Source organism: Corapipo altera, unplaced genomic scaffold, assembly GCF_003945725.1.
Source record: "Corapipo altera isolate COAL_440 unplaced genomic scaffold, ASM394572v1 54, whole genome shotgun sequence".
NCBI classification, from domain to species: Eukaryota; Metazoa; Chordata; class Aves; order Passeriformes; family Pipridae; genus Corapipo; species Corapipo altera.
In genome coordinates this window covers 3211634-3238295 of record NW_020884902.1, presented here as the reverse complement: position 1 = coordinate 3238295, position 26662 = coordinate 3211634, and the positions used below count along the sequence as shown (strand labels likewise).

The 26662-nt window shown below is 38.6% G+C and overlaps 1 protein-coding gene and 1 long non-coding RNA gene across 8 annotated transcripts; one reads left to right on the top strand and one right to left on the bottom strand.

The window, feature by feature from the left end:
- Nucleotides 1–1032: 1032 nt before the first annotated feature.
- On the top strand, nt 1033–25929 carry ZBTB38 (zinc finger and BTB domain containing 38). Of its 7 annotated transcripts, XM_027650617.1 has the most exons (4): nt 1033–1088; nt 1837–1902; nt 6921–7031; nt 20013–25929. In XM_027650617.1, exon 4 carries the CDS (start codon nt 20013–20015, stop codon nt 23589–23591), a length of 3579 nt encoding a protein of 1192 aa, XP_027506418.1. In that variant the 5' UTR covers nt 1033–1088; nt 1837–1902; nt 6921–7031; the 3' UTR covers nt 23592–25929. The 7 variants fall into 7 exon arrangements, with proteins under 7 accessions (XP_027506418.1, XP_027506420.1, XP_027506415.1 ...); XM_027650619.1 differs by lacking the exon at nt 6921–7031 and having other exon boundaries at nt 1035–1088; XM_027650614.1 differs by lacking the exons at nt 1033–1088; nt 6921–7031 and adding an exon at nt 2671–2807 and having other exon boundaries at nt 1556–1902.
- Nucleotides 1197–2418, bottom strand: LOC113950629. The gene is made up of 2 exons (XR_003528812.1): nt 2354–2418; nt 1197–1420 (listed from the first exon to the last, which is right to left on the bottom strand). It is a non-coding gene; the product is annotated as an uncharacterized LOC113950629 (long non-coding RNA).
- Nucleotides 25930–26662: the final 733 nt, after the last annotated feature.

Below are 26662 nucleotides of genomic sequence, written 5' to 3'. Positions count from 1 at the left end.
AGTCTTCACTTTTAAAAAGTGGTGCTCTTTTAGAGAAAAAAATAAATCATAAGGTACACAGGTTCCTAGGGAAAGAATATGTGTATGAAAATTTGGCTGCTTTCTTTCTCAGCCATATTGGCAGGTCGAATGAAAGATAGCGCTTCTCTGGGCAAATCTGGCCTCACAAGGAGCTGTTTATTTCTGCAGTTGGCCAGAAACCATGTATATTCTCTTATACATATGATAAATATTATTTACCTAAAGAATTCTTTCAGTGAAATATTTTCAGAGCTAACATGTTAATCTTCACAATTCTGCTCTTGTGCTGGGCATCAGCTTGCGGTATTCGCAGGTAGAAGGAGAGGGAGCTGAGAGAAGTCACTGACATAGTGGGGGAGATTCTACTCTTTAAACAGGTAGATCTTATGGTTTGTTTTACCTCACCTGCTGGTTTAGCCTTCTGGGAAGGTAATTCAGGTTATAGTAAACTGCAGCATGGTTCTCTCATTCTCCCTTTGGAGACACAGTGACAATGAAAACAGAACCATTTTTGCTTATCAGGCGTTTTAAAAAAATCAGATTAGTAGTTTTTAATGTTTTTCTCTTTGCATATTTTTCATTATACATGCAAAATATTTTATTGTGTTTTTAAGTCTTCCAGAAAATAAGCCTTTTTTGACACTCATAAAAATCTAATTCCCACAATTACTCCTGCAGTCTCTGCAGAGGGTGATACCAATTTAACGTATGCAGCGGCTGAACAACATGCATGCTATTAATCTCAGAAGGTAACAGAAAGCCATTAAGTAGGTGATGTGATATTTTTAATTACTATTTCTGCTGGTTTTATGTTTCAAAATTATTTTTTCCTTAAAGACGACAGCACTTTAGTATCTGCATTGACCTCCATGATGTCAGAATGTCATTGTGCAACCGTAGCTAAGAAAAGCCTCTGAGAAAAAAAAAACAACAAAGGAGCTTTGCGTCTTCCAATAACATGAGATGTGCATATACAGTACGTAGCATTTTGGAATTCAGACTGTGGTAGTGAGTTGTTGCTTTCAGTTTGATTAGACAATCATTGTTTCGCTTTCCTTGCTTTGACAGTGAGTATGCTCGTACGCTGCTTAAGTCTTCTTAGTGCTATCTAGGTCAGTGTACTTAGGATAGCTTTTATGTTCTGTAAGTCTGACAGATACCGTGCTTGACAGAGATCAGCACCAAATTTTCTTTTATTTATTATATCTGAGGATAGCAAAATATCTTAAAACTGATCAGAATTGTATGCCACATAGCACCTACCGTTTCTGCATTGCAGATATATTTAGCTCTAACACTGCTTGTGGTTAACAGGGTGTAGCGTAGACACAGACAGCTGATCATGCAGTCAGACCCGGTGCTCGTGTGGTTTGTCAATACTGCTCAGGATTTTGATGGACTGTAAAAGAGAGAAAACAGAAAGGAAAGAAAAAGAAATGTTTTATTTGTCTGAACATTAGACTTTTAGCTCTATTATTTCTGCTATCATTGGCTTTTTATTTTATTTTTTAATTCAGAGACTTAAAAATTGAGAAAGCACAGCAAATGCATCCAGGATTTAATATGTGCGACGTGAAATCTTTCTGCATCGAGAGGATGTTACTGTAGTCGCTGCAGCGCTTCTCCAGTAAGCAAGAAGACTGTTTTGTTTTCCTCGGCAGGCGACTCAGCCATTGCACAAGCAGGTTTTGATAAGAGTTTGAAATGCCTACTACTGTATCATTGTAGAATTTGGAGTTTGCTAACAGTGTTAGTGACTGGAGCTCATCTTGCATCACCAGTTGATGACAATTTTCTTTGTTCCCTCCCACCCAGTTGAACCAAGACTCTGTAGCTGATACGCAATGTCACTTACAACATTAATCAGATACTGCATTTAAGGTGAGCTGTCCCTTGCCTCCTCCCTTACCAGAGCTGTGCTGCAGTATGTATCTTACTCCTGCAAGCCTAAAATGGCAGGCAGGATTAACGTTGCTTGTGCTGTGTGCATGCTGTGTATTGAATTCATTATACTGTGCCTAGTATCTCAAATGTGAGTATGTAAATGGTCTGTGTGCCATGTCATGCAGTAGCGAAGAGTGGTTTGTGCTTCATTACAGGCTTAGATATTTGAGCATCACCTTAAGAATTCTTTTTTCATTTGCAATGTGGTGAGCTGTTAGCTTGTCATCACATTCAAACTACATTATTAGCCCTTGGAAAGGGAAAAAAAAAAGCAAACTGTGCTTCCAGATGGTGTCACCCTTTTTCTTCTTGCGTTTACTGTAGTTTAAATAATGTATATTGTATTGTTAATTAATGTGAATATCGAATTAAAGCACTTGAAACTTACATATTTATTATGCAGGTAGGAGGCACGTCGAATCTATTTTTAACTCTTACGCAGTCCACGTTGTGCAATGGGCTTTGGTTGTCGAGTTTATATTTTCAGCTGTGATATCAATAGGTTGATTTTCAGTAAATGTGACAAGTGGCCTTTGCAGTGGTCAGCTTCAAGCTTTGAACCCTCTGAGGAGGAGAAAAAAAAAAAAAGCCAACCTTGTGTTGCAGTTTCGGAAAACCTTGGATGAGGACGTGTTTTTTTTTTTTTTTCCCACTCCTGCTTTCCCTGTTGATAAACTCGGTTCTCCTGATCACGGTCTATTCAAGCTGCTTCCCATCTGAATTTTGACAACTGCTTCTAAAAAATTATCAAGAAGACCAAGAATAGAACTTATCTCCATCGCTTTACATAAAAATGGCTGGGTGCATTGCCATGCTAACACTGCTCTAAGTGGTACATGCAGGTAGGTTGAGATTTGCATGTTTTACTGTTTTCTTGGTCAGTGTTGCAAGAACATGAAATGGGCTTTGGAATGTAGCTTTCAGTTTAAAAATGTACTTAACTGTTAAGGAAAACAACCTATATTAAATTGTTGGCTTCACATAATGGCATGACAGTCACTCATATCTGTTTTTTTCAAATCTGTTGTGAAAGTGGAGCAATCATGTCTGTTAAAATAATCATATGTACTAAGGGCGTGGCAACGCTTATGCAACAAAAGAATTTTTGAAAACCCTATTGATTCCATTACATTTTAAAGCTGACTATAAGCATTACTAAGCTTGAAGATAAAATGCAGAAATAACAATTGAGATAGATTAGAAAAATGAAAAATATTTAAATTCTGTCGTAAGCGGTTTTGTGTTTTGTGCGAAATATTAAATAAAGAATAATGTTTTAATGCTTATATTTTCAGTATTAGCTACAAACATAAAACTCCAGTATTTCTTATTATTTAAAGATAGAAGGACTTTAAAGAGAAAGATTGATATAGATGGCCCTGTCAGCTTAAACTGAGTATCAGTTCACTGTGTTTTACTTCACACAAAAAAGATTATGAAGTAAAAACTTAACAGCCTTAAATACAAAAATCTGAATTTGAGCATTAAGAATAAAAATAATTATGAGTACTGTATTACTTACCCCAACTTTTGTAATATGTTTGTTTCAGATTAATACTGGGCCAGAACCAGTTTCCTTGGCAACCAAATCCTTTTAAAAGGTTCAATGGTAGAAATGCAGAAAGATGTTATTCTCTTTAATAGCAATATCACAATGCAAATGGAAATGGTTGTTTCCTCCTAGTTCTAACTGAGAACTGATCTCATTTTATGTTTCCATGTGTCTATCAGTTCTTAAATGATGCCATGTTTATAAGGCTGTACACACAAAAACCTGTTTTATTCCTGTTTTGCAATGGTTGTTCCCAGAAACGTACCCTGGTTTCTTTTTTTAATTTAGCCTCGCCTTGCATGTAGGTCAAGGTTTGTACTATGTGTATATAAAGAGATAGTTTCATTATGACAAGTATAAAAATATTACTGAAATATTTAGCAGCTGAGAAATTTAGAGAATCAGAAGTATGTTTAAACCTTCTTTCACCTTTTCTGAATTCAGCCACAGTAATGCTAATAAAGCTTTCTTTAAATGCTGAAGTGCAGGTACAGAACTGTTTTTAAGCATACTGCAAAGAACTCCTGTCAGACCTTAAACAAACCTTCAGAGAATAAGGTCACTTGTGGTCTGCGGTAATTTGCAGACCTTACAGATTTTGCAAAATTTAAGTATTATAATTCTTTATTTCTATTTTTAGCTATTATTTTTTACAGTGTCAGTTAAGTAAAATCATATCTGTACCACAGGTAACTGCCTATGCAAAATCAGATGTTACTAAATGTCTCCACTGAGCTTATAACATAGTGTATCTCCGTGTCGATCCCTTTTGTACGTGACTTGAGAAATTCTCACTACTGCAATGAGACTTTTGCAGCAGGGAAGCCATTTTCCTTTCATGTCCTTGGCTTTAAAATGACTAAGTATATTTTGTGTGTATGAGGACCCAGCACTGAAAATGAATGCAGAGGACGCATTTAGAAGCACAGCCAATTATTAATAATAGCCTTGACAGTATCAGTAATATCAAATTAATTCTCATTTATTTCTAAATATATCAGTTCAATGCATTCCAAATGAACAGAGTGTAACTGTTCAGGAATATGACTTGTCATCTGTTGTAATAGGCAAATGCTTAACAATGATAATAAACCCATTTGATTCATAATTGTAAGATTAGTTTAACACAGTGCAATATTCCTCTGTTCCACCTAAAGAAGCAGAACTGAAAACGTAACAGACAGCATCTCTCAAGTGACATATTAAAGTTTGCATTTTTTGTAATCTGATTTATCTCCACTAGCCTGCATCTGCTGATTATTCTCCTGTCTAAAATGTTAATATGGAGTGCGCCATTACATGTAGCAAGAAAGTGAATTTCTTTGTTTATTTTTGTGTGGTTATTTTTAAAGGAAATTGCTGAGCAAATGATATGTCGAAGGAGTTTATTTATTGCCGCTGATATTTATCTTTAGAAAAGATGGAGCACTTAGCAATAAACTGTTTTTATTATGTCTTTGTGTTCAAGCATACCCACTTAAGGCATTTTTTAAAAGTAGCTCTGTTCCATGAGCACCCTTCGCTATGGTTGTTTTAAATCCATTTGGCAATTTGCTCTTTGTTAAGGGGTGCGAGTCCTCCTGTAATTAATATGACTGAACTCAAGTGCTTTCATGAGTCCGGAAAAACTCATTGGCAGCCTGTGAACAGTAATTTCTTCCAGCTAAAGAAACTGATTTCTTTATTGAGGAGGAGTCTGGTAATTAGCAAGCTGTTTCCAGTTTGACTGTTATACGTGGGTTGCTGTACGTAGTTCAGAGGTACCTCCAGCTAATGCAGTGTCAGAATGTTGTAGCCAGAGGTGCCACAAGAAATCTGTAAACTTCATCCATTTTATTCTCTTTGGCTAAGGGGTTTAACCCAGGCATGGAGGAACAGGTGCAGTTTTTCCCACCTCCAGCACAGCCTGCAGATATTACTGTTAGTGGGGCTTGTTGGGTTTTTTGGGGTATATTTTGTTGTGGGTTTTATTTTCAGTTTTATCTAGAAGTCTAAGTGTTGATACTGAGCCTCCCTTTTTATAAATGAAATTTGTTCTTTTAAACATGCGAATTCCATTTATGCCAAACAGAAAATCTATACAAAGCATGAGTAAAAATAAAATCAAACTCAAAAACTATTCACTCAGAGACTATTCTACTTTCAATAGCATTTCTGCTTAAGGTTACTTCTACCTCTAAACTTCATTTTGATTTGAAACTGCAGGTCTCTCAGTGGATTCAGATAATATTTCTCAGACTATTAGACAGATTCTGGTTGTAATGAACAGGTACCAATTAACCCTTTCGAGGCATCTAGTGCCTCTTGTATTTTATCGCATAAATTGCTTTAGTATGTATTAAAAAGGCTTTATTATGTATAATATTGTATTTGAATTCTAGTATTACCAAATTTGGGAATTCTTTATCTTTGGTGAGAACTTTTACTGTTTGATTCCTCCAAATGAGCTGTTTAAGCTTCCAGTCACCATATTTTGGTCACTTATGAATATGCCTTTATTGGAAGTTGAAGTAATAATAACGGCTTAACACAATTTTCCTTCATTCTGGCCTTTGTTGTAGGTGACATGAGCTACAGAATTCTCATTCAAATTAACCTGTACTGAAATGTACTCGGCTAAACCAACAAAAAAAAATTAGCTCACCTTCTTACCTTTAAAAGCCAAAGTAATGGATCTTGTATTTCCTGTACAATGTTATTTGTAAGAGTATTTGGTGTATTTGCAAATGGAAGATGCATCTCTGTGTTCTTAATTGCTTCCCTCTCATTGCTGCTGTATAAATGCCTGTCAGCTGAGTCACAAGGCCTTATCTGTATGATTCTGCAACTGCCCTATGGAACAATTTAATTTTGTTTAGTATCTTCGAAACAAAATCCTGTTCTGAATAATTTTAATACTATTACATGAAAACCTTTTTAGGATGTTTGATACATAATAACAAAATCCGGATGTTTGACAAGGATGAATAATCATTTCAGCAGAGAGATAGAGGAAGTATATTCCAGAGAACAAGAATTGCCTAGAAATGTCATTATCACGGATACTCTGACGATATCTGTGACAAGAGAGACCAAAAGGGGTGGAATAGAAAGAGAAGAAAGGAAACATCTTTTGAAATTATTATTTTAAACTTGAAAATGTAATTACATTTCTGTCTAGAACGTATTATGAATCATTATGTCCAGTTTGCACTACACAGGTTAATCTATAATAAAAAAATGCAGCAATGCAGCAGAAGTTTGGTTAATGGTACTGTTTCATTGCTGGTGTGTTCTAAGCCTCACAGATGTAGGTTTGGAGTGCTACAGCACCCCAGGGAAAATTCTGATGATTACATAATGTACGCGGAAATTAGTACTTGTCCAATAATTCAGTATTACATTTGGATTTTTCCCTTTGCAGGCTGATACACAGTAGCCACAGAGTTTACAAAAATTACTGAGATGGTTTTGCCGAAAATACCTGTCAATACCACTTTTAAAAGGCTCTAACAGAAGAACAACCTGATTTTAGGTGGGTAAGTTTATGGGGTGATATCACATAGAATTAGAGATAAAATATTTAACACTATAACCACTGCATTACATAATTTTTTTCCTGTTAAGCTCTAATTTATTATAGTAATTTAAGAGTTGTTCTCGCTATGGTACCACACTGCTCTATTCTCATGTCAATATTGTTGGATTTTTCCAGCTTCTGCTGGATTTCTATTGCCATAGAGGTTGGACAAACAAAATCAGGCAGAACAGATCTTTGAAACAGGTTGTTAGAGCCACCAATGATCTGTACAAACCAAACAGATTGGTAGGGAAGCAAACCAGAATGTCAGCTCGAGATCCCAGTCACGAGTGCTCATTACAAACCTGAGCCACACAGGAAAGGCAGAACTCTTCGTGCCAGTGCCCACTTCTGACACTGTTGTGTTGGTTAAGCTGTGTATAGTTCATAGAATTTCTACCTTTATATGTGACCATAATCAGGGATTGTAAAAGCCCTCTTGATTCATGAGCTGGAAAGAGCACTTTGTAGATTCAGTGCGATAAATATTCAGGATATTTCAAAAGAACAGTTTGCATTTTGCACGTCTTTTTCAGATTTTAGAAGTTTCCTTTTTTCTTATTGTAATGTTCCATAATAGTCTTGGTTAGAATGAATATGTCTGATATCTGTGCTTTAAATTTAAGATATGTATGTATTGAATGGAAGAATCAGTGAAATCCTGATTAATTCGTTAATTTTTAATGTGGTCCTTTGTACCAAAGAGTATAATTTGCCTTACAGAAAGGGAGAAGTTCCACTGATTTCAGTAGCACTATTTGCACAAATTTCTGTAGGAAATGGTTTGTTGCATCACAGTCATTCATGCTGTGGTATCTCTAAGTCAAAATAAGTAATTAAGGTTACCAGGCAGAATGTATGATAAGGAACCAAATTTAAAAAACAAAAACAACAAACCCACAAGCCAAAAAACCTCTTTGATTCCTAGAATATCTCAAATTTTTTTCTGTATTTAAATTTATTTTTAATACATGATGTTGTGTGACATAGAAAATGGTAACAGATTTTCAGAGACAATAAAATGGCACTGGTGGTTTAAATTAATCAGGGAAATACTAAAATTAGATAAATTCAGGTCACCTGCACTTACAGAAGCAATGAGCTGCCAAACCTAAGTTGTACCTATTTTAAGTAAATTATCATGGAACACTTGCTCAGTATATTTGAGATAGAATACTGGGCCATAACTTGTTTCCTTGACAACCACATACGAATAAAAGGTACATTAGCAAAGCTGCAGATGTGTGTCAGTGAATGCTTATTAAGCAGCCCCATGCATTTACATACCATGTGCTCACAATAATGCATGCATCTTGAAAATCACCATATAAAAAGATTTCTGGGCATGGCCCAATGTGGATTCCTAATACTCAAAGGTTTTAACTGAAAATCCCCATGTTTTCAATGGAAATATCTCTTGTGATTTTTTAACTCATTGCACTTTAAATTGGACTTGCGATAACTGGACGAAATTGGTGTGGTAAGCTTGGTCTACAAATGGAAACCTCTCTCCAGGATTCTGAACACTCATAGCACTGCTTTCAGCAACAAAATGTGGATGGAAATGATGGTTGGTTTACATTCTTTCAGAAATGCTCAGGCATTCTGAATCCAAATCTTGTGCCAGCAGTCAGAAGCAAGCATGATCATATTGTTTTAGACAGTGACAAACTAAAGCCACTAAATAAAAACGAAGCTGGTGTTGCTTGCAGCACTCTCGTTCTATCCAAAGTACCCAGGCCAAGAGATAAGACCCAAGTGTTGTCTTCTACTAGTCAATGACAGGAAAAGGCAGGGCTGGAGAAAAAGCTGTGGAAGTCAAAATAACAGCTGTTCAAAGACTTTTGGAATAATATTTGGATGCAGCATTTAGGCAGCACTCATACTTCCTGTGCAAGTGTCTGTATTTTGGTTTACAGTCCTGGATTAAAAAGAAGCTCAGATAAATAAGGTCAGTTCTGTCAAATTTGTGTACTGACTTCAGCAAGTTTATGTACAGGTTATTTTTGGCCTTTCTTCTTAAAGTATTAATTTATATCTGGAATGAAAAGTGTATACAATGCTTTGGGTTATCCCAAAATTACATATTTTTAAGAAATAAGTCTAAAATCCTATTAATTAAAAAGACAGGGAAAATGGGAATCTGCAAATCCTGGCTTTAAATTCAGTGTGTGTAATCTGAGAAGTTGCTTATGTGACCAGTAGTCTAATTACATCTGCCTTGAAATCAATGAAAAGATTCCCATTTACTTTTTTTGGAGTGTACAGTAAGAGAGAAGACTTCATACATAACAATTAGATTTAGGAAATGAAGATTATCCTGACAATGCTCAACACTTCCCTAATTCTCAGCAGTTGAGAATCAATACGAGAATCTAGTATTAATTCCAGACAGTTTGAACACTGTCACATGAATCTTTTCATGATCCTGAACCATAAACAATGTGATTATACACCATCACATGCTACAATACCATTAGGGCCTTTGAGCAAGTAAGAGTTTGGGAAATTATTACAAAGAGAGAAAAGTCAACTGTTGTTTGGTTGGTTTGTGGTTTTGTTTTGGGGTTTTTTAAATTATTATTAATAATATTATTTGTTGCTCCCCATCTGAGCTGAGCTCAGAGCTGAACAGTTCATATTGGTGGCAGAGCAAGCAGCACAGACTTTCTTCTTGCTGCCAGTTGTTACCTGCTTTTGTTACCGTCCTTCTCCACTGCATGAGCAAAGGCCCTGCTACAGCCTCGAGGAAACGTGCAGGAGGTTGGAAAAGTAGGACTTAGGCTGAGCCACTTAGGTCAGCACAAAATGGAGCATAAGAAGAGCATACAAAGTTATTGTGTGTCCAGTAAGTTGTCATAATATTGACCACACAAAGTGATGATTCAGAGCAATAGCCATCACTTGCACTTTGGTTTTGGTTCACCAATATGACCAGCAAAACAAAAAATATTTTGGAATATTTTAAGGGATACTGGAGAGCAGTGGTGGCCAGTTAACAGCTTAAAAACAATCCTAGTTTTCAAAATGGCTGTGTCCAGCCCTCTGGCAGACCGACTAAATGAGGTGTTTCCAGGAAAAGGGATTTAGCTCTATTTTCAGTCCCGCATGATTTGCTACATCAGCTGTAGTAAAGGGCAGGAACGGCTGCACTGGCCTGGCCCCCAGCACACCTCACCCAGAATAACAGTGGCCCCTGAGTGTGCAGTGAATGCTGGTTCCCATATTCCAAGGATGTTTCCTCTGAAAATTGGAAAATGAGGGACTGAGTTCAACTGAGTTCAAAAGCTCAATACTTTATCTTTCTGATAACCTAACAGGCAAAAAAATACCACATGGTAATTGCTCTGAATGAGCAAATAATAAATGTTTCATTTGCTCCTTTTGTTTAAAGCTATTCAAACATATAAATCACTACATTTGACAGCAGTCAACAACAGAAAATGTCTGTTGTTGTCACTGTGTCTGTAAACACAGCTTCGTGCTTGCAATTGATCTGTGCTAGCTAAGGACTCTGATATGCCACACAAGTGTAGGCGGCTAGAAAATGGCTTGTCAGCAGCACATAAAAAATGAAAGACTTAAATGGAAAATAATACTAAGATTGTTCAGAGATAGCAAGATGTAAAGTCAGCTGATTCTTAGTACCAGTACAACATAAGCTTTTGTATTTTGTGCAAAAGAAGAATTTGGATTTATGTCAGTTATTGCTGTTGCTTCATTTTATTTTTTTTAGACTGATGAAAAAGATGTAGTTACACCTTTATGAACTGCTTGTTTATGTTCTGTTCACTGTTAATGGGAGCCAGATTAGGCCATGCCTAAATTTTATACAGGCAGCATACCTTGGAGAAAGACTTGGTTGGTGCACATGCACAGCTCACAGTTTGAGAGCCAAATGAGTTGTCCCAGGTTTCTCTCCTCTCCACCAGACTTGGAGGAGCAGGCGGCTGCTGCAGGCACTGTAACTGTGCTCCTTCTCCCTTCTTCTCCCTCCACTTGATGCTTGAGAAAAGGAGGAGGGTTGCACAAAGGAACTCTTACCCTTGCTCATGTAACATGAAGGGGAGTTGAAGCCACTTTGGGCTGCTGGGTCTTTCCTGTGCCTCACTTCTGAGTGAAGTGTTGGCCTGTCTGAGAGCTGAGGAGCTGCGTTTCCTTCCTCAGCAGCATCACTGGCTGCTTTGAGCTCAGCAGTGAGAGCAAGGAAGATGACAGTCCATCCAAGAGTTTTCCTTATGGATAGGCTGGCCTGCTGTAGGCACTGAGACAGAAACCAGTCATGTCCTGGCCAAACTCCTGTTACTTATGATGAATTTGCAAGCCTGAGTAATGCTATATGTATGTTGTTTCCTGCTGTACCTTAAGAGCTGAAACTGCTTGAGGAACATTGGAACATTTTTTTCCCAGGCAGTCGGAAATACTCTTAAAGAAAGAATGCCACATGCCACCAGCTGCAGAAGTAAGATTATCAGACTTCAGCAAAGCATCCAAACACCACCATTTCAGTAACCTTGGAACTCTTTTATACATTTTAAAGAAACTCTGACAGTTTTCTCTGTACCTTGCAATTTCACCATATTAGAAGTAATCCACTGCTAAACTACTTGGACTTCCACTTAAAAGGAACATAATATTTGTGTGAGGTTATATGCAAACATTTATATGTTTAATAGGAATTGGTATATATACACTAGCAAGATAGCTATTTTTAAAGTATATAATTTATATTGTGGCTTATACCCTGGAATCAGGACTGCACATGCAAATGAATCTTGTCTGAGTTCTCACAGATGTCACCATAGTCCATTCACACGGGTCTGACTGCAGCACCAGCACCTCCATTTACTTAGCATGCAGTTGGTTTTATATGAAATGTTATGATGATAATGTAAAATCCTGGGTGAGGCCAAGACAGCCTTAGAAGAATATTTTTTAATACAAAAGGAGCTGATGGGACTGTGAATTCCAGTAGCTCAAGTTATATATATATATATATATATATATATATATATGTATATATGGAAATTAGTTCTGACAATTACAGTATTAGTCACAGAAAAGATAATTCTTTTTTTAGCGGATGAGCTGAAGTTGCCTTAAAAAAACACCCTGTTAAAAAAAAAAAAAAAAAAGAGAAAAAAGAGAAAGAAAAAAAGTCAACTTTCCTCCAAATCTGTTATTTTGTCTATAGATATTAGGATTGCCAGAGCATCCAGTGGTCAAGTACAAATAAATTAATGTCTCTAAGTGGGAGGTATCAGCTATACAGATGATGGTTATGTATCTGATTTTCAAAACAATTTAAAATAATTATGATTAAGGGGGAATTAATAACCTAATCTTCCTTAAATTTGTTTCATGTAATGAAAAAAGATGCTTGTTCAGTAATGCATTTCTTTCTTTTAAAGGATTACAACAGGTTTAATTTAATCCATTTTATCGTATTGTTACTGACAACACAGTTGTCACAAATATTTCTTGTGGCACTTGTGTCAGAAATCTTCATAAATACATATTATCATGTATATACTGATGCCTTAAGATCCTTTTGGTTTTTTTTTTTTTTCTAATTTTTATAAACTTTATAAGTAGTTATATAGTAGATTTTAGAAGCATACTCATTGCTTCAGTAGGTGAATTTATAAGTAAGAATTCCAGTGATCCAGAAGAGGGAATTAGACTCTTCACAGAGATATTCAGTATCTCTAAAACAATCTTTTAATGTGAACTGTATAAATTAGTGAAGAAGAGGTGTGTATATAGAAGTCACTGGAAGTATGACAATTGCCTGACATGAACAAATTTCTTTCCGTATCTTTTAAAGAACCAGGAAAACATTGATAGTTCCAAGACAGAATGATGGGGGCAAAAGACCTCCCCTCCTTATATTTTCTTATGTTGATATTAAATAGTTTCCTGAGATAATAAGCAGAGCTTTTCATGAAGAGGCTTTAGCAAAGTTCTGACGTCCAGGCCCATCAAATATGATAATGACAAAATAGTTCACGCTTCTGGATTTTGTTTTTGTCTAAAATGAATCAGTTCCTACTATTCAGTGCTTCTAACGCATAGGTTTAAGATTTGAAAACAAAGCTACTGTCCAATGAAGCCTTGTACACAATACCTTGTAAAACTAAGCACAGGTTAGCTTTGGACAAAGTATTTTCAAGCAATCTTTAAGACAAAACCCCAAATTGTTCATTTTTCTAATAATGTTTTTCACCTGTCTCAAAGCCCACTTTTTCTCTAAGCTTCATAATTCCAAGTCCTGAGAAAACAGGTTTTGCTGACTATTTAAAGTGAAAGGCTGAGAGAGAAAATATCTGGGAAGACTGTACCAAATGTATTGGAGCATCAGGCCAAATGAAATCAAGCTGTGTCCTTCTTTATCTACATGAGCATTTGTCAGTGCTTATGAAGCACTAATGGTAGTGTTGTGCTTGTTTCCTGAGGCAGTAAAAGATGTGAAGAAACCCTAAATTAGTGAGAATACTGTTTAACATAACTTCCTTGTACAATTTGTCTATAGATGCTTTAAAAATATATATAATTACTATAATCAGATACGGAAAAGGGTAAATGTGACTATACTGCAGTAACCAAATGTAATTTATTTCAGATTTTTTTCAAGGAAGTGTTTCAGCTTTCTGGAGGGAAGTGGTAGGAGACAGCATTTCTGGAGATAAATAGCTCTGTGCTTTCTCTTCCTTCCTGGGAGAAGGCTTGGAAGGACAGTGAGGCCCTGGAAGTGCCGAGGCAGGTGTCAGAGTAATTCTCAGAGATGGGCACAGAGCCGCACTGATGGCGGTGGAGCAGGGGCTGGGAACTGGGAACGCCGCATTTCCTCGTCCTTCTGAATTCACAGTCCTTGCCTACGAACAGGTCGGCGGACAGGCCCAGTATCCCCCTGTCCCAGTTATCCAGCACGAGGCGTTTGCCGTGGAACAGGGACAGGGCCCGGCCGCGGTGGCAGCTGAGGGCGCCGGGCCCGGCCCGGCCCTGCCCGGCAGACCTCGGGCGATCCCATCGCCGGGATCGGCACAGCAAAATGGCGGCCGCGCCGTCCGCCCGCCGCCGGGCCGGCAACGCGGCCCCGGCCCCGGCCCTCGACCGCCGCCCGCCCGCGGGGAGCCCGCGGACACGGCATTAATGGCCCGGTGTCCCGGGGACCGGGAGCTGCTCTGTGCGCGGGCGGAGCGCGGCGCCGGCAGGGACCGAGCGGCGGCAGGTCAGTACGCGGCTCCCGCGGGAGGGGCAGCGCGGGCACAGCGCTCCGCCATGAGCGGGGCCCCGCGCGGGCCGCGCCGTTCTCGGGCGCACACACAGCGAGGCCGCCGCGCCGGGAGCCCGAGCCTTGCGCGGACGGTGCGGGATTAGGAGGCGATGGCAGCGGCCGCAGCCACCGCCTGCGGGGCCGCGCGTTCCTGCGGCTGTAAAGGGGGTTATTTCGCACCGCGCTGCCCGCGAGGGGCCGCGGCCGTCACGGCGCGGGGGCAGCGCCCCCCCGCGGGCACCGCCGGCAGCGCCCGCGCCCCCCGCCCCGGGCCAAGCGGGAGCCAGGGCGGGACCCCCGGGTCAGAGCGGGACCCCCGGGTCGGGGCGGGCCCGCGGCACCGCGGAGGGGCTGTGGTCACCTACAGCCTGGGCAGTCACAGCTCCCACAGACCCGGCTTGCTCTGGTGTTCTGAGCCAGGCGCTGCCCAGGCCGTGCACGTTGTTTCTGTGCGTTGCGAAAAGTTCGTGGGAAGCGTAAAGGAGGGAGTGAGAGGATGAGGTAGGGAGGTTAACAGTGGGAAAGAGTCTCAGCTCTGAGCGTGGGGTTCCTCGCGCGGCTTTACAGGGCTGTTAACCTGACATCACATTCTTAGGCTAAATTCCAGCACCCCCCCCCCCCCCCCCCCCCGCTGTCTGAATTAAAAGAGGAAAGCGCCAGGCTGAAAAACAAACATTTAAAGTCTATAATGCTTATGAGGCTTTAACAAACAGACCAGGTAAGTAAGTGTTCGATAGTAACGGAGGAGGATGTGAGCAGCGAGAATCTAAAAGAATAAAGCTCTAAATGCACTTGTAGAAATGAGGTGTAGCTCCATGGAGCGGAGCGCTGTCCTGCATGGTTCTGCGAGCTGTTGAACGGCGTTAGACATCATTAACATCTTGAGACATCATTAACATCATTAGACATCATTAATATGGCCCTAGACATCATTAACACGGCCCTGCATGCGTGGGGTTGTGAGGAGGCTGCAGGGACCCTGACCGGGGCAGCCATGCCATACTGCCCAGGGGGCACTGCTGAAGTGATTCCATAAAAAGCTGGGCAGTCGTCATAACGGGGATGGTGGGACAGCAGGATTCCAGGTGAGCAAGGATCAGATCTGGGGGATATAGGGCGTGTGTGTACTTAATTTGGGTTTTTCTGTTCGTTGGTGATGCATACCCCCATTTCTGCTGTAGAAGAAAATGGCATCCTTTAGGAGAGTTAGATACAGGGGAACGTCCTTTCTGAGCTGGGGAAGCAGCCTGGAAACAGAGTGGGGTGAGACTGAACATGAGGAAATTACGGAGTAAATGTATTTCCACAGTGTCATGTTGGTAAGTAGCAGAAAATATTAGCATCTTCAAAATCCCAGTAGAAATCAAGGGAATAAGAAAACAGGAAAACTCTTCCTACAGTTCATCAGTTATCTTGCTCGTTTTTATTTTGACTAGGTACTAGCAACTGCCCCTAATGTTTTGGAGTTTTTTAGTTATGCCACTAGCCTGTGTTTCAAATTTAGCTGACTGAAGTGGAATAAAAGAATCTCTTGTCGTATGTAATGGGGTACACTTGCCTGGCAGTGGATTTCAAAAGTTTAGCAGAAGTTAAAAGAATATTCCTAGATTGCAACAGTTCTCTTCGGTAGTAAAAAAAAATATACTTGGTATTTATTGGCCAGTAAAACTTGTCGTGATCCCTTTGTTGACTTCAAAGTAATATTAATATAAAAATTAACAGTAGCTTCTTGTTTCAGCATTGTTCATGTAGAGCTGGCTGCCGTAGTATTTATAATTAGCAGTGGCCATCTGTGAGGCGTAAGCAGTCAAATTTGTGTTTGGATGCTTCAATCTCTGATACTGACATTAACTTTTAATATTACTTATTTTCACTTATGACTGTTGTCCCGCCATGGTATTCTGTTGATGTCAGAAAAGGTACCATTAATAATTTAATCAGCCTGCTGACCATCACAGTTAAGTTTTAGATGAATATTTAACTCTTATTTCTCAAAGTGATTCAACAACTCTTAATGGGAGGTTAAGTCTGTTATTGTTTTTGCAGGAAATCTGCAAATAGAACCCATAACTCCCAAGAAAAAACTCTGCTGTTCATAACCTAAGTTTATCTATAGCTGTGCCAAAGACCATGAGGTTGTACTACACTGGTTGTTGATATTCCTCAGAAATTATTTATGTCTGGATTGAGAGTAAAAAGTGTAAAAATAACAGACATATTTGTGTCAGAAAAGGATGGCTCAGTCAGCTGAAGAGTTTTGTTGCCCTTCAGTAGGTCAAGTATTTACATATATTTTGGGCAACATTTATGAGTAATACTAGAATTTCTTCAATAATTCTATAATAAAAATCATACAGAAGAATAGTTACATTACAAATTGACCTCCCTGTGTTTTAATCAGAAATATTTAACAATAATACATCTGCAGAGTTTGCTCTCTGTGTATTTTGGTCTTGGTAGCGCTCCCTTGGAAACTGAAGAGCAGGTTTTCATTTTACAGTATGAACTCCAATGGAATATAAAACATTCCTAAAATATTCCATTTAAGTGTGTGCTAGGTAGGGTATTCTGATTTGATAGCATTTCAGACACATTTTTTGCAAATACAAGAAGCACGACAGGTAAAATAGAAGGCAGTGAAGAATCATTACAGACATGAATAAATGGGCTATTTGGGGAGCGCGTAGGTGGAGATGGAAGAAGCAAAAAGTGTTGGCTCTGAAAATGAATTTTCTCTGGATTTTTCTTTTTATAGCTTTCCAGGGAGATATATAGCATATGGTTTAGCATGCAGCCAAAAAAAAAACTACCAAATAGCAAATGATAGTTTCTACCATGTTGACACAAGGAGTCTAGTTTGGTATTTTACTGAGCATACCAAAATATCCAGGACCACAAAAACTTGCAATCTATATACATGCAAGTGGAAATTTAAAATATTCACTTTTGTCCTTAGGAGGATACATTTTTAAATAACAAGTTGAATAATAAGACTTGTACTAAACCCACTTGTGTTTGTATGCCTCTCATCATAGCAGTAGCAGGCTGACACACTTAGCAAACAGTCTGTCAGATGATGTGTCTTTGAACTACAACCAGCTGTCTCCAATAAAGAAACAGAAAAAAACCAGGCAAGTTCCTGTGGGGCAGTTCACTGGGAGGTAGAGCTGACATCATTTATTTCCTATACTCAGGAAATAACCCTATCAGTGGCTCCTGTTGTGAAATGTTTTTGATGTCTGACACTTGGTTTCTAATACCACATCACATGAGCAAGTCAGATGTAATCTCAGACATTGTCAATGAGAAAAAAGAATCAATTATGGGATAGTGGCTGCTTGCTGGAAGGAAAGTGTTTTTGTCAGAATGCTTTCTGTAAAAGACTCGATATTCCAGAAATATCTACAATTATATCTGAGATTTTAGATACTGAACCAAAGCAGATAACCATATCTAAGCATTGTGAATTTCAGGTTATCATGCCAAATGAGTAAATATCTCTTATTTTAAGCAAAATAAGTGTCATAAACAAACCCATTGTAAATTACAATGTTAAGCTTAAAAGGCACAAAACAATGCATCTAGATTTACAGCTACTGTGAGTGTCCATTTAATCAAAATAATATTCATCTACATTTCCATCACTCTTGCATTGATGAATTAATTTCTTGACATCTGTGGCATATGTAAGCATTAGAGGTATTTTTGTGAATCACAATTTTGTTTGTTCAGAATTCTCTGCCTTGAAAATTCTTAGTCATTTTAGAGTTTTGGAAGCTTTGACCATTTGCATAGACAACACCTTCCTGATAGAAACAGTGGCCATGCTGCAAGGGACAAATTTTACTTTAAAGTTTCATGCATCACGTACCAATTTATGGTCTTGTTCATAGTACATTCTGTTTGTCTTCACACTAAGGTTGTAACTGCTTTTTGGTAATTTGATTTGCAGTAGAGTAGGTGGTGTATTTGTGATAAAGTGTCTAAAGTGTCATTAGATTAGTGAGGGCAGGGATGTGTGCCCAGTATTACTTACCTTTGTGAGAAAGACCCTATTTTCCAGAAAGGATTCCTTCCCGATAGCTTGGGTGAGGGAGCCAATGTGTTTTAAATGGCCTTTGCTGTTTGCTCAGTGAATATGGGTGAAACCTTTATTTTGCCATTTGGATCAAACCCATCTTAATAAATATATTGGCATTCATAATGTAAATTATTTCAGAGCAAGGGTCATCATAAAATTTTTCCAGCTGAACACTGAAGTTTGGAGCAGCAGATGGAATGTTTAGAAAGTAATTCCTAACTCAGAACTACAGTGTTGTACTATCCTAACCTGTCTTACAAAATATCTGCATTGGTAATTTTCTTAAAGGTGCATTTTGATTCCACAAGTTGAAAGAAAAGGGTCTTTAATAATGTGATTTTTTTTTTTACTGTAGTGATTTGTAAGTGCCAGTAGAACAACTATTTCTTCATGACCTGAAGTCAGAAATGGGCAGCAGTAATTGAAAACACTACAGAGAGATGGGGGAAAAAAAGGAACAAACCTCATTATATGATACAGATCTCAATTTTGAACAAAACAGAAAAATCATCTAGTTAAGACAGAGATTTTAAACAGATAAAAAAATCAATTGTCAAAATTCAAATTCAATTGTCAAATTAATTCATTTTTTCCAGTCTGTTTTTCATTTGTATTTTGCATATTTCATCTCAATGGAATAAACCAGTATATTCATACAGTAACAGCCTGGCTAATATAATTTTTTTGGTCGTCATTAAACCTCATTATTATATATTGGCAGTAATTTAATGGTATTTACTATTGCAATTAAATCCTATTATTTGTTAGAAATTAAGAATACACTATGAAATTATAAAGTGTGAACACTAAATCTAAACTATAACTGAAGAAAACAATTGTTATTCTCTACTTGATTTGCTCACAAATTTTCACTCATTTTAAAGAAGTGTAAAGTATTTATCTAATAAAATTCAATCACTATTTAAAAAATAATATTCTGTTCATGTAAATAATGTCATATGTACTCCACTACTCTTTGTCAGATTGTGTTCCTTTTGCATTCATTTGTTTAGAAAGCCTTATCCTGTAACTGAAGCTCTATTGCATGTGATTTAAATATCAGCTTAGTAGGGGGATCAAATGCACTTGTGTTGTAAAGTCACTGTCTGACAAACAGCCCCAGAAAACAAAGTCCTCCGTATCCATGGAACCACAGCAATCCAGCCTTCCCCTTCTATCTGCCAGATCCCTCTGCCTGTGCTGGGGAATCACATCCAGGGCTCAGGGTCACTCAGTGTGAGCTGAGCAGGAGCACCCCCTGGCACAGCAAAAGTTGGGAGCCACAGTCCCCAGGGAAAAGCAGGGGATGGGCGACAGAATGAAGGGGGCAGGGGGGATCCTCTGCCTCCTGCTGGGAAGCTGCTGGTGCTCCTGCCTCCTTCATTTGTACACACATTTCCTGCAGTGGTTTTGGCACCAGTGAACGTAAGATGACTTAAACCTGAAATAATATGACGAGATTTACTCATTCTTAAAATTTAAAAGTTAATAAATAAAAAAAATTATATGAAACTATAACTTTGCTCTGTAACTGAAATGGATGAAAAATGCCTTCTAAATATCTTTTTTTTTCTTGTAGATGACAGTCATGTCCCATTCAAAGGATCTCAAGGATGACTTCCACAGCGACACTGTACTTTCCATTTTAAATGAACAGCGCATTCGGGGTATTCTGTGTGATGTCACCATAATTGTGGAAGATACCAAATTTAAAGCCCATAGTAATGTGCTGGCAGCTTCAAGCCTTTACTTTAAAAACATTTTTTGGAGTCGTACTATCTGTATTTCAGGTCACGTACTGGAGTTAGATGATCTCAAAGCTGAAGTGTTTACAGAAATACTGAATTACATCTACAGTTCCACAGTAGTTGTTAAGAGGCAGGAGACTGTAACGGACCTTGCAGCTGCAGGGAAAAAGCTGGGAATATCATTTCTGGAAGATCTTACAGATGTGAATTTTTCAAGTTCCCCCTGCCCCTATGCATACTGTGTTAATGAGAAAGGGAATGTCAAAGAGGAAAAACACGAGAAGAGACACGAAGACTCCGCTGTGACAAATGGACCACGAATTACAAATGCATTCTCAATTTTTGAGACAGAAAGCAGTTTGTTTTCTCCACTTGATTTGAGGGCCAGCTTTAAAAAGGTGTCTGACACAATACAAGCTCCCAATATAAGCCTCGACAGAAGCGATGTTTGCAAAGATGCTGAGCCAGCCAGTACCTTGGCTGAACACTCCTATGCAGTTTCTTCTGGGGGAGACACTTCACAAGGAGCCCCTTTTGTGGAACAGGACAGCAGCCCTTCATACCAGGGGGGTGAGGACCGCTATGAAAATCACCAAGCCACGCCAGTCATTCAGCAGGGAAAACAAGCAGGTAGTACTCCTAAGCCAGCCTTTAAGCCCCAGAGTACGAGTTTGGCTGTAGCAAAAGTACCAGCCTCTACAGTAACCACTGCAGAAGCCCAGCATGAAGCAGTTACTGATCAGACAATTACTTCCTTTCCAAAACCTCAGAATAAAGCAGGAGATTTCCATTTATCCAGAGAAGAGGGAGACAGTTCTGCTAATGTTTCTGCATCTGAGACAGCTGTCATTCCACCTGCTTACAGTTGTAACTGTTGTGCAAAATCATTCAATGACGCGGCATCACTCACTGCTCATCTTCAGCTCCATTCAGAGCATCAGGAAACTTTCATCTGCAAATACTGCAGCAAACAGTTTGCAAATTCGAATATACTGGAAAGTCATGAACAAGTCTGCATGAGATCAAGTAGCTTATCGGTTCACAATGGAAAAGAACAAAATTTTGCAGATAACTATAGTGCTACAGAGGGAAGGAATGGAAGTTCATATGCAAACACAGAGCCCCTGTTGTCTGAAAACAGTGTCACTGATCGTTCCAATGCAAACTGCACTTTGCCAGAGACAGATCATTTGGTTAAAGTGGTTGATGGGCAGATATTATACACTTGTGTCGTTTGCAAGCGCAGCTATGTAACACTGTCTAGCCTTCGAAGACATGCAAATGTGCACTCGTGGAGGAGAACATACCCTTGTCACTACTGCAATAAAGTGTTTGCATTGGCTGAGTACCGCACCAGACACGAGATCTGGCACACGGGGGAGAGGCGGTATCAGTGCATTTTCTGTCTGGAGACTTTCATGACTTACTATATACTGAAAAATCACCAGAAGTCCTTCCATGCAATTGACCATCGTCTCTCAGTAAATAAAAAGACAGCCAACGGAGGTTTAAAACCCAGTATGTACCCATACAAACTGTACAGGCTCTTACCGATGAAATGCAGGCGAATGCCTTACAAGTCCTACCGAAATTCTTCATATGAAAATGTTCAAACAACTACCCAGGCCAATGAAACTACTTCTACTAACTGCTTCATTCCGACTTCTCTTAGCTCTGAGCTACCACCACTAAATTTTCAACATAGTATAATAGCAAACAACAGAACTCTGGCCTTGGATACATCTTCACATAATGATACAGCACCTTCCGCGAATACTCAGAATTCTTCCTCTTGGGGAGTAAGTATCTTAAATTCTGACTTGCAGAGGGACTTTTTCACAGCTGAAAAAAGAGTTTCCACTGCTGCGAATGACTCTGGTTCTCAGGAGTGTGATTCCTCAGTTGTGTCTTTAAGTAATGTGAATGAAAATTCCACCTCTGTCATCAGTTACAGCAGTTCTGCACCCTCTGTTATAATGCACAGTAGCAGAGTTTCATCAGTAATCATGCACAGTAAAACAATCACTTCCATAGAAAACAGTAAGACAGAATCTTCAAATAATCTGCCTAGTCAGTCCGTAAGCGATGACGGTAAGTATGGACCAGATAATTACGGGAAGTGCATTACAAAATCAAAAACTATTAAGGAGAAAAAGAAAACGCTGCAGTACAACAGAGCAGAAGTAACTGAGGATACGCAGCATGTCACAGGATCTGGAGGTTCATCAAGCAAAACAATAAATACTGTCCAAGAATCAAGTAAAACTGAAACATACATTGCAAAGCCTGCCTTACCTGGAACGTCTGCCGACAGCAATGTCGCACCTCTGTGTCAAATAACAGTAAAAATTGGTAATGAAGCTATTGTAAAAAGACATATTTTAGGATCCAAGCTTTTTTGTAAAAGGGGACGAAAATCTAAACATGAGTCCAAGCAGGACAATCTAACTGAGGAACCAGAAATAGAGGTAAAAGAAAAGAGCCCATCTAGACTTTATAGCTCAGAATGCCTGGAGCTGACAGAAATGTGTGATGATGTAAGTGACCAGGACTCCAGTGATAAACCCTGGAGACCCTATTATAATTATAAACCAAAAAAGAAATCGAAACAGCTAAGAAAAATGAAAAAGACCAAATGGAGGAAAAAGCACGGAAGCAAGAACACCATTATGGAAAGCCCCAACACGTGCAGTCGAGAGTATGCACTCAGGAATGCTCCTGAGGAAAAGGCCATCAGCCAGGAAGACAACACAGAAATGCCTAATCTTCATTGTGAGCTCTGTGAAAGAGACCCATCTTCCACACCAGAAGGTCAAGAACACGTGCACTGGCATGTAGCTACTTCAAAGCCTTACATTTGTGAGTTATGCCAAAAACAGTTTCAAAGTCCATCCACTTTAAAAATGCATATGAGGTGTCACACTGGGGAAAAGCCCTACACTTGCAAAACTTGTGGTAAATGTTTCTCAGTTCCTGGAAATCTACAGAAACACGAACGTATTCACCTGGGTGTCAAAGATTTTGTCTGCCAATACTGTAATAAGGCGTTCACTTTAAATGAAACACTCAAAATACATGAGAGAATTCATACTGGAGAAAAACGCTACCACTGTCAGTTCTGCTTTCAGAGCTTCTTGTACCTTTCTACCAAAAGGAACCATGAGCAAAGGCATGTCCGTGAGCACAACGGAAAAGGATATGCTTGCTTTCAGTGCCCCAAAATTTGCAAGACAGCAGCTGCTCTGGGAATGCACCAGAAGAAACATCTATTCAAAAGTCCAGCTCCACAAGATAGAAAAGAACAGTTTTGCAATGAAAGCACTAAACTTTTGGAAAATCCACGTTTCCTTGGCTCAGAAGGAAGTGAAGTGAAAAATACACAAAGTGTAACTCCAGAAGTTATACTCTGAGTGACAGCTGTGCAAAAGAGAATCAAAACCCAGAACTATATATTGGAGAAGATAGAGATGCATTGAATGGGGAAAGTCTCCACTCAGATTAGTATCATTTACTACAATAAAGTTTCTTCATCTAAATGTGTGTCAGTATATGCAAAAGAAGGAAAAATAACAGAAAAACTAGTATTTGCAATAATACAAACTTAATGTGAAATACCCAAAATACTTTTGCCACAATAGACTCTTGGAGAGAGAGAGAAAGGAAAAAAAATGACCAACCAAAACCCTTCTACTTAACATTACAGGTAACTGGTCACTGAACTGTTTTACAGTGCTGGTTTTGAGTCAGAATCATTCTAGGCAAAAGAAATTAGTAGGTTCATGGTGTATCCCGTAGAAGGATTTTTTGCTGCAGAAACTATATATTGCATTTTTTAAAACAAAAAGTAATGTGTTTATAAAGGACATAACTGTAATCTAGTGTATTCTACAGTGAAGGTGGGAAGTGTTTCATGGGCTCGGGTGTACCGAAGTACAGTTGAGTTCTGCTGTGCTTTTCTGTAACTCAGCATTTACAAAACATAGTCAGGAGTTTAAACTACTCTTTTCCTTTCCATATTCAGTTTTGTAGTTACCATAATAACTGTTAAGTCTGAGTGCTTGTGTGGAGAGTATTCCAGATTTATGATATCTCTGAGACATTTAATAATGATTTAGTAGAAGTCATTATAGCCAGTCTTCCAAACTGCTTAAATCCCCATGTCAGTGGCCTGGAGAGCTATTCAGGTGCATTGGTCTTAAGGAAATTGTCCTGAAACAGCCTAGCTTAAAGAAATCCTGTATAGAAATGTCCACTTCCTGGTGGGTCTGCAACTCCTGTCTTTTAGAAATATCATTCTTCTCAGAAGAAGAGGAGATGTAGACAGAGTTTTCTTCCTCATCCTTGAATAATGCCTGGACACAAACAACAGAGCAATTCCCCATAAATACTTTGATTTTGAGAGGAGTTGGTAAATAAGATTGTTGCTTTCATATATATCCCTGAGGCAGTCCTTGTGTATAAACATGAACAGGGGCAGTTTGTGGGGTTCCCTGTCATCTCCATGCCTTAAATGCAACTTTTAACCTTCAAATGTCCCTTCTCAGTGATCCCAAGTGTGCCAGCACCTGGCCCCAGGCAGGCTCTGCTGCAGTGTCCCGTGGCCCACAGCAGAGAGGTGCCGGGAACGGGCTGGAGGAAGGAGTGTTGGCCTTCCTGCCTCCCTCATCCCGCACACCGAAGGTCTTGGTGAGCCTTACAGCCCCACAGTTCACTAAGGACTGCTAGAATGGGCTTCTGAAAGACATCACCAAAATGTTCCAATTAACACTGTTTTGTGGAAATGTGATAAATTTTAACTGAGATGTTCAAAAAAAGTCAAAGCGGGTGTATGTCTGCGAGTTGCATTTTATATGATAGGGCTCTGTTGTACTGTATCTGCATTTCCAATTACTCATATATGTTTATCCCTGTGAAGTGTTAAAAAATTAAGTCAGGACAAGGGTTAGTGACCCTCAGCTTCATTCTGTGTGATGGTTCACAGTTTGTTACTTAACTTCGTCTTCTTGAATATTTTAAGAGAAATTATAGCTTGGGTACAATAAAATTACAATTGAAATGATAATACAGTATTGATTGAAGTAATAATATAGTCCACTTGCTTATTCTATCACTGGTGAATGCTATGAACCCCTTGAGAAATTTTGGCTTCATGGTAGCTTTGGTTCCATTTAAATAAGGATAACAGAATAATAAAACACAGGAAAATATAATGATGCTTCAAAGAAAGTACAAAAAGATATCTTCTAAGTGGACTTGTATGGTGATAAATATAGACCAAAGCAAATAAGGTAGAATATTTATAAATACAAAGATAATTTTACAAATATTTTATATAACTGTATAGTTCATGAGAAAAATATTGTTAGCTTGCATTAGGTTTGGGGGGGTTTGTATATTTTGATAAAAACACAACAACTTTGTAACTCTGTATATTCTCTACAGTTTATAGCAAAGCAGTTTTAAGATGGCAATGTCATGTTTATAGTTCAGTTGTGGCACTTTTACTACAAGTAACACGTTGCAGTAATTAATTGAGTATTAATGACCAAATTAGAATTAAAGTATGTGTAAGAGAAGGTAAATACTATACGTTGTCAAAGACTGTAATTTGTTACATAATCACATCTGTATTTTTGTTTAGAAGAAAATATTAAATGCAGATGTTAAGGATTGATAAAGAGTCTAATTTTATTTTTAGAAAGAGTGATTATAACTCTGTTTTTGCTTAATTAAAACAACATATTCCTATTTTTCTGTAAGTCTCTCCATTTTTTAAATTGTTTTAATACCTATATAGTCTATAAGATCCACAGATACATATCATCTAATACTTATTTCGTTAGAAGATTAAGCAGCACAGTTACCAAGCATCCCTTCAGTAGGGTCAAACCAGCAAATTGAGAACATGCCAGAGCTCAAGGGAAGTGATGGTATCTCCTGGCACCATTTAGGGTGAACACAGTGCTCAGCAGAACACAGTCTACCTGCTCAGTGTCTCAGAGGACTTGGAAGACAGGTGAACTGTGTTTAGTACTCAATTCTGATTACCTTTGTAATACAGATTGTGTATTTTACATGCTGTACTTGAACTTTTTGGAACTACTATGAAGAAACATAGTTCAAAATGCAAATAACGAATTGCATATGAAAATATGAAGATACATATAAAATGGAAGATTATGCATATTCAAAGTACTTCCCCCTTCAGCTAGGTGTCACTCGTCTATAACCTGCAGTAAAAATTAAATTTAAGCTAAATTATGCAGGTCATTTTGGGATGGTTCTCAGGAGAGATGTATAACCAAAAAAAAAAAAATTGGAAGTTTGCTACTTGTAACAAATACTTTTTTTTCTGTATTTCAAATACTAATTAAAAAGGCAAGTGGATCATCATGAAGTTTTTGCATCTAAACAAAATGTTAGTCAATCCTCAGTTATGACATACCTAAAATTAGAACAAATGTACTCAATCATATTGCTG